Here is a 14,796-nt window from a genome sequence, read left to right as displayed (position 1 = left end):
AAATATAATTACAAAATAACATTCAGAGTGGGTGGGGCTGACAGATTCATTCGTCTGCCAATTATAACACAACCACTTTAAAAAAACATATGTAGCTTTAAGTGTATCTAATGAATAAGCTAAAAGTAGGAATCCAGAGATCACACACTCATATTCACGTCACAGTTTTATTTGTTTTGTTTTAACAAAAGTTGCTTTGTATCAAAGGAAGTATTTGCCATATTTTAAAACTGGTTTTGTGTCTTTTGGAAAATAAATGTGAATGGAATTTGGTTAACAGCAAGATATCTGTCCAGAAACAACGTGTCATTGCTCAGGACAATCCACAGACTTTTGCACTATTTCTTTGGTAGAAAGTTCTTCCTGTACAATACAGTTGACAGTGAAGTCTGGGGGATTTCGTCGTTTGAGAGACAGGCGTAGAGGCAATTTTGCTCTAAGGTGAGGAAAGCAGACAATGAGTCTGTCAAGATTCAAAGATTTATTACTGAACAATATGTCAAATTAGAATGAACAACCAGCAATCAACACAATGATCATAAACAGAGGCAAGTATGAACACATTACTATTTAGCCAAATAGGGTGCAGCCTCTCTCAACCACAACGGTATCAAGAGTCTGGACACCATCCAATCTCTAACTTAGCTCTTTTATACAGTGACTATCAAATACACATGTTTAAGCGAACAGTTCAACTTTCATCCAGGGTAAAAAGTATGTTTATCTTGCTTAATCATTAACTGTTCATTTATTTGTGGAGATCAGTTCATACAGTTTGTTCATACATTAAAAGAGAATATCCAGTCCGATTAAAAGAAAATGTTACATGAAATGGAGGAAAACAGTTTTTTCCATTACAACAGGCATCTAAAAAATTTGACTGATAAAACCAAAACAATCTACTCTGCTAACAATCACTTGGTATATGTTGAAAAATACAGTATGTCTTTTTGTACATTGGGTGAACTGAACTAGAAATCCAACCTACCATTAAATCCTGTATTCAAGTTCAAACAATCATAAAATCAGAGAGACTTCTATCAAAATCTACCAGCAACAAAGTCATAATATAAAATCATAGAAAAAACATGAAAATGTATTATATAAACACTGTTAAATCATGAAAAACACAAAGCAAGAACAATAACTTGAACCAATCCCGAGACCTCATGCCTGCAGGGACATTCAGTGGGTCATCAGGCCTCTGCTGCTTCTCTCCACTGAGCAAACCTGAAACATCCACCAGAGAGATTAACAGCAGAGTCGTGACATTGAACAGTGATAACAAATCACATCAACCATTACTGAACATTTGTCCTACAAATGTGAGGACAGCTGCGCACACTGGAACACAAACTCCTACCATCTGTTTGAACGCTCGGTTTGGATAAACAGTTTGACCAAAACTTACCTGCAGAAGTCATGGACTCAGAGCAGCTGGGCCAGGAGGATCAGTGCTACTGTAATTAAAAGCATCATTAACATTATTCAGAATAAAAACAGCTCATAATCTATGCCCTTTAAAAAGATTATGGAGAAATTAACAGAAGTTTTACCCAATTAGTGATGTTTCTTCATCTAGGCTCGGCTTCAGTTCATCATAGTGACTCTTTACCATGTCAATGTCTTCTGAAACATCTACCAAACAAGATTGTGTAAAATAAGTGCATTATTGGAAATCTGTTGATTTATTAATTTTAGTGATATATTTACAAAGTTCTCAGTGTTCTATATAAATGCTTTTACTTTGAAATGTTCTCTACCTGGGATTGCGTAATCATGTGTCTTGAGTGACACCTCAGTTGATTCCTTCAGGGTTTTTTCAAGTTCCTCCAGGATGTCCCGCTAATTCAGCATCAAAATCATTATCATTCACACAGAATTGGCTTTTTAGACGTGTGTTTAGATGGTCAAAATTGTTAATTTCATCACAGGCTTTTTTTTGTTTCTGTCCTAGAATCATAATGAATGCACATTCCTAAAAGTAACTGCAGTGTTTTAGTAGCACAAGCAGCTTTCAGAATGATGCATATTGAATGGAAAAAGCATTCATGTACATGATGACAGATGTACAGTACAATATGTTTTACTATATTGTCATTTTTTCATATTATAAAATATGACAAACCTTTAAGTTGTTGAGGTAGACCAACAGAGAATCTTTAGCCTGATCAAACATGGTGTTCTTTGAATCATGTACATGCCTCTCAATGGTGTGCCTCATGTTTTCCAGTGTGCCCTGTCCTCTAAATTCTTCTGCTTCTACAATAAAACAGGAAACTGTTGTCAAATTTAATGTTTCTATCATGACTGAATGTAAATGTGTATTATATAGAGACAGGTTGTGTATATCATGATCTTCTTTATTACTTCTATAGCATTCTTGCATGTTTTCCTCAATTGTCCATGTCAGACTGCTGTAGATTGTTTTCTTGCGCTTACGGATGAGTTTGTTGAGTTTTGCCTTAATCTTTTCCTCCTTGAAGAGAGAACATAAAGAATAGATTAACATACTTATCTGAAAAGCAATTAATGATTTGAACAAATTTTCCAAGCAGAACCCGAATTTTCCCACAGGTAGTGTTATACATATTATCATATATCATCATATATATTAATATTAACATGTTTTACCTCTGTCTGGAGAAAAGTCAGCTGCAGCTCGACCTCTTTGTACTTTTGTATCAGCCTCTCTGTGTCAAGTGAAAACGCACTGATGACTCCTTTGAATGGTCCACATTTTCCTTCATTTCTGAAACATGTAAAAAAAAGTTGAAATGTTTCATATATTTAATTATGTAATTTGAACAAATATATTGTCTGTGAAGATTCTCAGTCATCTAGATTATGGTATTTTGTAGGTAACTAGACTTGCTCGAGGTTCTAAAAAATATATAACCTTCTCCAAAAGGCTTCTGAAAAAAGCCTGTCACGTGAGAGGTGAAACATCTTCAAGAACCTCAAGCAGTTGCCTTCGTATAGCTCTTAAATATATATATTATAAATCATCATTTGTAGAAGGCAGAGTTTCTTAATTCTAGCCATTCACAATAGTTTGTAAATGGGCCAACAACAGGTTTTATATCCTCATTAAGTCATTTCTTACGGGAAGGTCTTCCTGAATTCCTCATCGATGCTGTCAGTCAGACATGAACTTAACTTCTCATTGATGTTTATTTGTCTCCTTTTTTTTGGTTTATAGATGCCGTTATTCTCAACTACACACTTCAATATCTTGTGAAAACCGTGAACTGCAACACCTCTCTGAATAAAAACAGGAAAAAAACATCTTTAAAGACACTTTCGTATGAGGTGCAAAACTATAATCATCATTATAAAAGTGTAATTAAAATACATACAGGATGTAAGATGGATTTCAACTTAGCTTCACATGAACGTTTTGAATTTTCAACCCCCTCAGTAAGGCACTTTTCAAAAGCCTCAGAAGCCTCTTCCATGGGTTTTCTGACTTTTTCAAGTTCCTGCCTCATGTTTTCTTCAAGTTCTGTGCACACCTCTTTCTTTTTTCCAGCCTGAAATCAAACACACAGTTACTCATGAAATCTTGTTGGTCTTGAGTATGAACACACTTTAATTGCTGTGTTTATATGGCCTCTTTGAAGTAACCCAACTTCAGTAAATCAACAACCTTGATGGATACATTTTCTTAAGGGTCTACATTACATGTTGACCCTTCCAGTTTTTAATTGGCATTAAGGTGTAGTTAATCCATTAGTCAGTAAGAAGTCATTTGACTTTTCCATGTTTTCACTGCATTTGAGCATAATTTACTTATTTACTATGAATATTATTATTTTCTGGGAACATTAATAACAATTCAGATGATTAAACACAATGAAAGAGGTTTTATTACTTGATCTTACCACTTCCCTGCATCTCGCCCCTTGAATCAGAGAGAGAATCCCATAAGCTCCAGACACATAGTTTAATGTCACTGAGTGACAGTCATTGAGATCTTGCAGAAATTCCTGCAGTTTGGGTATTTCTGTAAAAAAAAGAATAAATAAAAAAATAATAATTGTGTTTTACATATTTATAAAACTTAAATTTCGATTGTTAGTTTTTTGTTTTTTTTTAACTTAAGTGGTGAAAATAAACTAAAACAAAATACATATTTGAGCTACACCTTTTCTATCATGGAAACTTCACCTACCAGTGTCATCTCGTCTTAGACGTTTGTTTTTCAGAAACTCTTTGGAGCTCACTGTGAACACTTTAAAATACTCATCACTGAAGTGTTTCTGAAAAAGACAAAAAGTTTTTTTTATTTTAACATAGTCTTGCAGTTGTAGAAGATATTCTTGCAGTCTATCTAACTCACCTTAATCTTGGTTTGTTTTCTGAATTCTGTCATCACTGTTTCCTTGGCTTCCATGTTTCTTTTAAGTATGAGAGCATAATCACCAGCTGCTGATCTATAAAAAAAGATTTGTTTCAAGTGGCAACTCTGTTTAAAAATATAGGATGGTAATATACAATGGCAATATTAAAATGTTTACCTCTGTCTTGACAAAAGTCAGTTACACTGAAAAGCACTGAAATTTGTAATTCTAACTTTTATTTTTTCTATGTATGTTGACTGTTCTGCCTATAGACAACATTTTTTCATGTTCAGCTGACTCTGCGCGCTGACTGAAATACTCTCTAGGTTACCCTACCAATTCATTTGAATGAATTCAAACAATGTCAATGAATAATGTCTCCATTTTCCCATAATAGCACCAAATTATAAAACTACATAGTACTTCACAGGACCCCTCCAATGAATTTACAGTTACATATCAGTTCCTTTCTCAGAAATCACAGAAAGCTTTGGGGCTCGTAAAATACAGCAGTGGACTGGCTGCAAACACATAGAACACAAGCAAATAGAGAGACGTTCACTTATTTGAGAACACTATCAATTTCTACAACTGCAACTGTTAATACAACAATAGAGTATCAAGTGATGATGACTTTTGTAGATTAACTTGAAAGTTAGCTGTCTTCAGTGAGAGTGTAACAAGTGCACAAGTATGCTTGTTATAATCTAGTGTTTTTCAGGTGATCCTTGTGACTTAAATAATTACTGTCCAAATAACATATTACAGCTGGAGCAGTCAAGATTGAGACCATTTTATAGCACAACAGCTGCTCTTTTCATTGATATATCTAAAGCATTAATTGATTCAGTTGAACATGATATTCTACTGGATGAACTATGCTCAATTGCTGTAAATAAACAGTCATGTCTATCTCTCAGATAGAACTCGGACAGTAGTTTCCAGTGGTTTCAAATGAACTACCGTTGGTGTTAGTACAGGTGTTCCACAAGGGTCCATTCTTGGTCCTCATATACATTAACAATATCATCTCTGCCCCCAAACTGTAATGTACACATTCATGCAGACAACACTCTTTTATATGCCACTGTCTCTTCTCATATTCTGGCCAATGTAAATCTACAGTCTGCTTTTGACACATTTCAGATCTCTGTCATTAAACATAAGCTTGTTTTAAATTCTATTAAAACTAAATGTGTTCTCTAGGTCACTTAAGAGTATCCAGCCGACTGCCCATATCCAAACCCTTCATGGTCATGAAATTGAAACAACTGAATGCTATAAATACTTCAGACTCTAGCTGGATACCAGACTCACTTTCATGACCCATGTGGAACATCTATCAAGCAAACTGAAGGAAAAAATTAGATTTTTGTACAGAAACAAATAATTTCTCTTCTGCTAGTCCAAAGACCATTGTCCAATCTATAATTCTGTCTGATTTTGATTATAGTGATATTGTATATATGCATGCTTCTCCCACCATACTGAAGTCTCTTGACTGTGTATGACAGCGCACTGTGCTTTATCACAGAGGACAGTTCTGCCTCACCATTGCATCCTATATGAAAAGGTGGGGTACTCCTCCTTAGCAAATAGAAGGCACATCATTGTATGTTGTTTATTTATAAGATTCTAGTGCAAAAACTGACTGGTTACCTCTGCTGTCTAGTTATATTTAAATACAGTACTTATAATGTCTGGTCACAGGACATATTTACTTTAGCTTCACCTCTTGTGCACACTGAACTCAGAAAAACTGGGTTCAAATACTATGTATGTATTTAAAATTACACTTGAACATGCTTTTCTTAAATGTGAAAATGCCCCACCATAATTTTACTTAGTTATACAGCTTATAACTGATGCTTGCAACATAAACATGCGTACATTCACACACTCCTACCATCTGACTGTCATTTTAAGCGCTGTTTGTTGTGTGTATGTGCCACTGGGGCAGGAATCATGATGCCATGCATATAGATGTTATCATTCAATTAAATCTACATACTTTTTTCTCAAGACTGGATCTCACACAGTTATTATAAACCTGGCATGGCACAGATTCAAAGAGCTTTTGCTTGAGCTCTTGGCAACAACATGCATCACTGTCTTATTTGGATGTTATATTTAACTTATCTAATTTTGGTTTTGTAAATTACTTACTGATCATCTGAATCTTCAATAAGATCAGACTTGGTGCAGATAAAGTGAATGCGCTGACACTCGCCACCATTTCCCATGAGGCTACTGGCGTCCTGCAGGATCTCCCAGGGTTCTTTCTCTGATGCTGCTCGATTAATGTCAGTGACAATCCACACAGTAGAACAACTTCCAACAATCTGAAGAGTTATAACAGAAAGTTAATTAGGAATAATTAATTCAATTATCAGTGCTTTGTAATAACATGATGTCACAGTTTCCAGATAAGACTGTAATACTCACTGATATGAATAAATTACCTCTTTCCACATTTTATCTCTGCTCTTGTTACGGTCCCCATTTCCAGGAAGATCCACAAGTGTGACATGCTGGAGAAGATCATTATCAGGCACCCTGACAGTCACACACTTCACTAGTGGCCAGTACCACCTCTTCCCACTCTGTCCCACTTTTGAGTCACTTCTCGTGTATTTCAAACATTTTGCAGACAACTCTTCAGCCTGTAAGAAATAACAAAATAACGTAAGGAAATGCATGTCTGTTTACATAATCAAGTCCTCGCCCATTTTGAATGAAACTCTGCTGGCTGCATTTTGAACTAGTTTTAGTTGCATACATGTCTTTTTGAGTAGAACGAAGAAAAGACTTTGACTTGCTTGAGCTGAATGCATGGAGCAAGCAGCTTTTCAAGATCCTGTTTGGACAGCTAAATTTTTCAGCTATATTTTTCAGATGATAAAAGGCTAACACTATGATTCATTTAATATGACTACTAGAACCTCTGACCTTTGAAAAAGTCAAGGTCCACACCTTAATCACCTCAGTTTGGTTGTAATTCAGCAAAAGACAATTCTGACACCCAAAAAAAAGCAAATCAATAGATATGACTATTGTCAGTGGAAGTATGACATTGATGTTATTACTTTAAAAAAGGACTATGAATAGATGGAATATAGGTCATGCTGACCTGCAGAGAAATCAGGTTGGTTTGGTTACAATACCTGGAGCAGGTTCCAACCTGTCCAACAGTAAAGTGTGACCAAGTGGGACAAAAGCATCATGGAGACTTTATAAAACAAGAACAGACATTTTGCCTGAGTCTGTATAGTCAATGTGGTCTAGACATTGGTGGCCAGTGTCGTTAATGATTTTCCTTCAAAGGATAAATTTGATTTTGGACTGTAGTTGTTGAGCACAGATTCATCGAGTCAACCAAAATTGTTTCCTCCTTAAAATATCTAGGCTGTAAACAAGTTTTATAGACCTTGATGATTGTGAATTCATAACATCTACTGGGTCAGACAGGCAAGAATGGTTTGAAGTGATATATAGATATGATTTATTTTTAATCTTACTGATTCACATGTCAAAATCTTCCTCTTGGAAATAAGAAATTCAGGAATTTCTTTGAAATATTTGTTGTCCATGATGTTTTCAGGTGGTATGTTTTGCCATTCTTCTCCATACAGTGCTGATAGCTTTTCAACAGTGTCACGATAATCATCATCATCTTCCTTTTCCTGATCTGCATCCCGAAGAATATGATACACAGACCACAATTCATCTTTCCACTCCTAAAAAACAAAAGTGTAATTATGTTTAACTTAATTATGTGATATGTAATGTAACCAGAAACTTTATCTTTGCAGCTACACTGTAACAGTAACTAAAAAAAATAAACACATTAATTTTACCTCTTTTGTTATGAACTCAATGTCTGCCTCGTACTTTGAGTTTTTCTTGTTAGCCTCCACTTTAATCATGACTGAGGTACATGCACTGACACTTCCAGAGGGCAAAAGATTCCTCACTCCAATAACAGCATTTATCAGAGAGCTCTTTCCAGCTCCGGTTTTACCAAACACACCGACCAGCTCCCTCTTGTCTGTTTCCAAGTCACAGATTTTATTCCTGTTGGAAAAGAGTTTAAATATGGGTAAAAAAAAAAAGGCTCTGATGAATACCTGCAATACCAAGCAAAAACTAAGTTTAGTATCAAGGTCACTTTGGCAACACTGGAGAGGCAAAGCTCCTGTGTACGAGTCAAGGTAGTAGTAGCAGATCCATCCAATCGTTCACACCGCTATAACCAATACGGTTTTAGAATGAGGAAGTACCAACCACTTAATTAACATACTGACACAGGAATAAATGAATAAATGTAGAAATAATTAAATACATGTAGAAATGCATAAGTAAAGAAATATAGAAATATAAATAAATACATAAATAAGTCTTGAAATGCATAAATAAATAAATAAATGTAAAAATACAGAAATTGCATAAATAGCTTTTTTTATTACCAATATGTTTTTATTTAGCATTTATTTATGCATTTAATTATTCGTTTCGGCATTTATTTATTTATACTTACTGTATTTTATATATCAAGGCAGCATTGGCATTTCGATGATGATGGATTTGAGTTACTTGACAACACAACATAAAACCAACAAAATATCAACGTCAGCCGTCATCAGTATTCTACGTCAAATTGAAGTTGGCATTATGACGAAACAAATATTCAACCAAATATCAATGTCCAATGATGATGGTGACCAGCTGCGTCACTGGCTGACACAATACTCATACAGATGTGCAGTGCAGTGTGAGGCAGTTTCTTCCTCAGGGCTTTTTGAACTTTGATAAAATGTACACCAAATGTAACCAACACAGCCAGGATGCAAATGCTTTCAGTCAAGATGTCAAGATAACCTTCCCTTACTTTAGTGTGTAGAGTAGTGACTTCTCCTGGGTTAAGACTTAATGTTATTCTCCTATGTCATAACATGTAAAACATCCCCTTAAACTTTTACAGAGACATATCCTGTTGTTGTGCAGATGTGTTTTTAACATTACTAGTAAGAACATGATCATAATGGAATGATCCTAAAAGGAATTTCCCTAACAGGTTACAGTATTGGTAAATGAAACTTGACACTTACTTAAGGAAAGCGTTGAACCTTGTGTTGTCTTCGTTTTGTAGTCTCATATGAACATAGTTCATTGTTTTTTTCACATCAGAGAGTATTTTTTCTTCTGTCAGAGTAAAAGTAAAGAAGTATTAAACAAGAACCATGAACAGTGTTTCCAGTTAATGCACAATGAGGTCTCTTGATAAACAAAACAGGAGGAGCGTCTCAGAGTGTATCATCACGTTTATACTCTGGCCACACAAAAAAAGGTTGCCCGGGTTTGAAACATCATCCAGAATGTATAATGTTGCTATGGATGTCCTGCTGTTTAATATACATTGATCGCATCAGTAACATGTATGCTGTTGACTGTTTGAGGCGTTCTGATGTGATAAAAGACACTGGTCAGCCAGTGAGAAAGTGTTTTCTGTACAGAAACACGTACTTGACATACAAGGACATTTTCTTTAGATGTTTTAACCCTATAGTAGGCTGTAGTTTTATTTTATTTAGAAAGTAATATAAATACCTGAGTATGATGCCAGTTTGTTGTCACATCGTCGTTTACTGGCTGGTGACTGAAATTTGGTGGACTTACCCTGAAGATCCAACTTTCTCTTTCCTTATTGATTTTTTTTTTTCATAAAAAACAGAAGCCAAAGAGAAAAGTTAGCTGCATGTGCCTCTCACAATATTAAAACATGGTCCCAATATAGTTGTTTAATCAAAGCAAAATATTATGGCCTTGAAAACACAAATGAACACTAAATATAATCAATAAGACATACAATATCTCACCTTTATCCCTTTTGTCACTGATGGACTGGCAGAGCTGAGGATGAACATAAATATTTGACCCATAAAACAGTATTTGATCAAGAAATTATGTTCATACAGGCTTTGTCCTCCAACAGAGAACTGAACACATGTATTTACAATTCACACAACCCTGGGAAGTCCAGAAAAGGCCTAACAAGTGATTACATTCACTGTCCTTTTTCCTCAGTCAACAACACTATGATCCAGTGAGACAATTCTTCAGTCAGAGGTGACTTTGTTTCTCAGGACACTTTAGTGTCTCAAATGCATATGCATGAAGAATAGAGGAACATTCACTGCTTACATGCCTGTGAAATTCAATGTCGTCCTTACCTGAGCAGAATCAGCTGCTTCTTCATGCTCCTGTTGACACAGAACATAAAGTGCAAGTGTAACATAAAAAAAAAAAAATAAAAAAAAAAATCTGTATCATTGCAATAAAAGTCTTAGATTACACCTAACAGTATGAAACTGTATTCAACTTACGTGAGCAGAAGAATCAACTGTTTCCTGATGTGCTGGGTTTTGTTCTGCCTAGTGACAACAGAAAATATTTCTAATCCATAACAGTAAAAGAATGTTTTATTTAATTCTAGTAAATGCCATGAGTCCATCTGTAGGTGTCATCAGAACATTTAACAGAAGTTCATGCTCCTGTAACTGTAACAGCATGTCTCCACATAAATTAAATTTATGACACTAAACATAGGAACTGTGTAAAGTATCTTTACAATGCAGAACTTTACCTTTAACAACTTGAGTCTCTTCTTGAATTTTGCTCTTGGTCCCACTTTTGTGATCAAGGCATCAATTTCCTGATCACCGAGACAGTAAAGACTTTCTGTGTCAATGCCTTCATCTGTAATTAAAAAATATTCAGTCATGGAAAAATAAGTGATAATTTCAACTTAAAGCTGTTCTTGCACCTGTTTCACTCCCTTTGTTTTAACTTGAAGAACATGTCACCCTCACAGAGCTAACAGCATTCTCCACTTTTCAAGCTTGATTTCAGTGCTTCCTATTCATGTTTTGTTATTGCAAGTACACACCATGAACACAGACAAGAATTACCAGAATTTGTCAACATTTATCTCTCCCAAAATTCGATGTAAACTGTGAAGGATATGTCAGCATTTTACTGAACAACAAAGTTGCAGCATGTTTATATAATGTTAGTAGAAAATTAGATGTTTCCGTATTGTTAGGTCACATCAGTATTATATCTGTGCCCCCAAAGAAACATGGTAATACTTTACCTTCAAATCTCTCTATCAACATGCTGAGACCCCATTCTGTTAATTTATTACAAACAAACTCATCCATGTCCAGGAACAGAAACTGAAAGGTAAACAAATGACAATATTTAAACAATCATCAATGCTTGATATTTGTGAGTCAGTTAAAATAAATTATATTTGATTGAATCCTGACGTGTGAAAACAAAAACCTATTGAATGCATACTAACCTGAAAAATCAACTGTTTCAACAGTACACTATCCAAACATATACATTGAGTGATGATGTCTGTAAATCAGTAACTCATGCAGGTTTCAACACATCTTAAATAATTATTCACTATTACAACATCCAGAAATGTTGGGCATAGGTTCAGGGATTTAGCATGTGAATAGGTGGGTGGAAATCCACACACACAATCCACAATAGCAAACACAGCAAATTCATCATCTATTGTAGCTGCTCTCTTTTCTAAGCTTTGTTAATGTTGCGTGTTGTTGGCCAAGACTTTGTAAAGGTGGATCACAACGGAAGCACTGCATTTTGATGCCTCCAGCACAGCTCAGTTTGTTTTGGTGCCTCAGAGCAGCAACCACTTCCTTTGCATTCATGTCATACCAAGTCAGCTTTTCCTGCCCTTTGTACTTTAAATATAAATGTTATCTGTGAAGTCGAGACTGCAGAGCAACTTAATTTCCACTGTACAAAGCAGTGACACAATAATCAATTGTCTGGACCAGCTGCATTTGTCTTAAAGTAATTTATGTTAAGCACATTCATGATCCAACATTCTTCCAATTTAATATCCAAATCACAGATCTCTCTAGCTCACACACTCTTGTGAGAATATTCATAATTTAAAAAGCTCATTCCTTCTTATTTCACTGTGTCATAAAACAAATGTTGAGAGCAGGTAATATTGAGAGATTAAATACTGATAACTGAATAATCTTGATAATCTTGATTTTATAATATACCAGCAGGGAAAGTTAATGACACTGCAACATTCACAGTGGGGCAGTATATTTAGTTTAGCAGATTTATTAGTAGTCATAGTTTAGACAATAAGTAAACAAGAACAAGCTTAACCAAAGGTAATTTTTTAGTTAACGTTACTGTGATATGTGGTTCAAAAGAAGGGACATAATTCAAAAGGACATTTAAATCAAGAAAAAAAGAAAAGGTAACCCACTGATAAAAAGCACTATAAAGTCGGTGGGTAAGAAACTTCTTGCAAGAATCTTCTTGCACATAGGCACCGCCTGCTTTGAATGCCTTCTACCAGTGTTTCCCAGTAAAATAATAATTAGCCCGATAACTTATTACTATCAGTGAAATCAGTATGTGTTAAAGAAGTCTCCTAGATATTTGTACATATCTGATAGAGAGCCACAGCACGAAGGCTGGTATACCCCTCATTCTAAGGCTTTACCTGGATACAGTGACTCCGAGAATAGTTGGAGAGCAAGGGGCCTTACCGAAAAGTAGTTGAAGAAGCCTTGGGTTACTGAAGTGACCGGAACAAAAATGATGATCTCAAAATGAAGTCTGAAAATACAGATAAATTAAAAGACAACTATTCCTTGTTAGAAAAAGGAAGTAATTTGTAATCTAAAAAAAATCCTTTATTCTGTCTAAATATTCTCCCTTACATCCTTCTTCAGTCTTTTCCTGTCTTCTGTCTAAGATTTGTCTAAGCTAGTGAGCCTAGTTTTCCTCTCCTCAGAGTTACATCTCCTTTTATGGAGCTGAGGGAGGGGTTCACTATTTCTATCCTATCAGCACATGGTAAACATTTAAAAAGCAAAGTAAGAATTTTATTGGTTATATGAAACCTGCATTCAGTTTACCGGAAAGCGGATGATCACCACTGGGCATATTATTAGTGTAAACAGCATCCTGTTTTCTAAGACAGACAGACACTGTTGAATGAGAATGGCGCCAGCTGAGGAATGGTTGCAACATACTGGTCCAGCCACAACTTATGAACCATATCTGCTAGCAATGTGTGTTTTCTATTAACAACAGATGTCAACAGTACATCACAATTATGCAATGTTTAAACAACAGCTCTGAAAAGGCCTTAAAGTCTGTGGATCAAAGCAGTCATGTTTTCTCTTTTCCCACTTTGTTTTTCTTTCCTTGTATGTTCTCTTGAAGAGGAAACTCAGGCAGAACGCACTCTTGATTTCTGCTCTCCCCTAACAGTGCCCTCTGAAATGTAGTGGAATTGAAGTATAGATTCACATATAAAGGAAACACTCAGTATCTCAAGGTACTGTTAAGTATTGCATTTGAGTCAATGTATTTTTAACCACCCTTAAATGAACAGGAACACAGAGGACGGTTCTTATTTTTCTAGATTTCTGCCTACCCAAGCTTAAAGGCTGCCTCCAAGAGACGGTCCTCTATAGTTCTCATCATTGTCACGTGCATTGTAGAAGCCAGGAGCTTTTTTCTTTTTTTACAACTCAGATGGCCTGCCCCTCCGCTTTTGTTTCAAAAAACTTAAAGGGACAGTTCGGGTTATCTGACATGGGGTTGTGTGAGGTAGTCATGCGTAGTCGGTGTATGTGTCGACTAGACCTAACACATCAGTATATATAGTAAGTATACTAGATAAAAGTAAGTGTACTAGATAAAACATAAGCACACATTCACTTGTGTTTAATATGCAGGCATGTGCACAGATAACACTTTTTTTTATTCTGTGCTTTTCTTAATGTGATCACCAGAGGGCAGTAGAAGTCAATGTTTTGCTGAACAGATGTTTTTATTTATCCTTGCAGTATGCATGTAATGTTTGAGCATGGAAGATTTGTTGATAGAAGACTCAGAGATCTGTTCAGGATGTTTGTCATTATTTTTAAAGATAACCAAAATCTCACTATTTTTCTCAGCTTTTCTCCTGGATTAATATAAAAAAAGTAGTCCTAAAAATAATACCACTTTAATGAGCTGTACCATGAGTGTCTGTTATTTACCAAAAGAACAGGTATGAAGTAAGCAGACGAGAAAGTCTTCGTGCCAGGATCAGAAAGCTCAGTACTATCAGTAATTTCCTATTTAGATGATATTGCCCAGCATTTATTATTTGTATTTGTGCATGGACACTATCAGTCATAAGGTACACCTAGCTAAAGCTCATGTAGTGTAATAGAAAAGTCCTGCATTAAATCCTACCTTCATGAAGGTTTCAATGTCCAGTTTGTCTTGAAACTGTGTTAAAGAGGTGCTGATTCAACTGTATGTTCATTTTTCATCATTTTTTTTAATGTAGTCTGTGGAACTGTTGAGCTGCATAGCGTTGTGTTGCGAG

The 14,796-nt window shown here is 35.4% G+C and overlaps 1 protein-coding gene across 2 annotated transcripts; it reads right to left on the bottom strand.

Annotated features, from left to right (window-relative positions):
- Positions 1-466: 466 nt before the first annotated feature.
- Positions 467-13,176, bottom strand: LOC111667539 (nuclear GTPase SLIP-GC-like). 2 transcript variants are annotated; one of them, XM_087178525.1, is made up of 25 exons: positions 13,130-13,148; positions 12,956-13,025; positions 11,497-11,578; positions 10,987-11,099; positions 10,727-10,774; positions 10,574-10,603; positions 10,220-10,253; positions 9,951-10,043; positions 9,452-9,545; positions 8,201-8,417; positions 7,862-8,080; positions 6,806-7,006; positions 6,510-6,685; positions 4,343-4,436; positions 4,175-4,262; positions 3,885-4,006; positions 3,360-3,533; positions 3,107-3,264; positions 2,635-2,752; positions 2,371-2,479; positions 2,129-2,262; positions 1,764-1,845; positions 1,557-1,638; positions 1,412-1,460; positions 467-1,230 (listed from the first exon to the last, which is right to left on the bottom strand). In XM_087178525.1, the coding sequence occupies exons 3-24, from the start codon at positions 11,561-11,563 to the stop codon at positions 1,421-1,423; spliced, it is 2,493 nt and encodes an 830-aa protein (XP_087034651.1). In that variant the 5' UTR covers positions 11,564-11,578; positions 12,956-13,025; positions 13,130-13,148; the 3' UTR covers positions 467-1,230; positions 1,412-1,420. The 2 variants fall into 2 exon arrangements, with proteins under 2 accessions (XP_087034651.1, XP_087034652.1); XM_087178526.1 differs by having other exon boundaries at positions 1,412-1,457; positions 12,956-13,176.
- Positions 13,177-14,796: the final 1,620 nt, after the last annotated feature.

The sequence above is a fragment of the Seriola lalandi genome, unplaced genomic scaffold (genome assembly GCF_002814215.2).
Source record: "Seriola lalandi dorsalis isolate HSWRI2012SDOR001 ecotype SW California unplaced genomic scaffold, Sedor1 jcf7180002054690, whole genome shotgun sequence".
Taxonomy (NCBI): domain Eukaryota; kingdom Metazoa; phylum Chordata; class Actinopteri; order Carangiformes; family Carangidae; genus Seriola; species Seriola lalandi.
This window is presented reverse-complemented; position numbering and strand designations above follow the sequence as displayed.

Excerpts from the sequence above, each read along its gene's own strand:
- LOC111667539 (XM_087178525.1), bottom strand. The coding sequence starts at position 11,563 with ATGGATGAGTTTGTTTGTAATAAATTAACAGAATGGGGTCTCAGCATG. Across the intron at positions 6,686-6,805 it reads GAGATAAAATGTGGAAAGAG|ATTGTTGGAAGTTGTTCTAC; the intron begins GTAATTTATTCA and ends ATAACTCTTCAG. Across the intron at positions 1,639-1,763 it reads ACATGATTACGCAATCCCAG|ATGTTTCAGAAGACATTGAC; the intron begins GTAGAGAACATT and ends CTTGTTTGGTAG.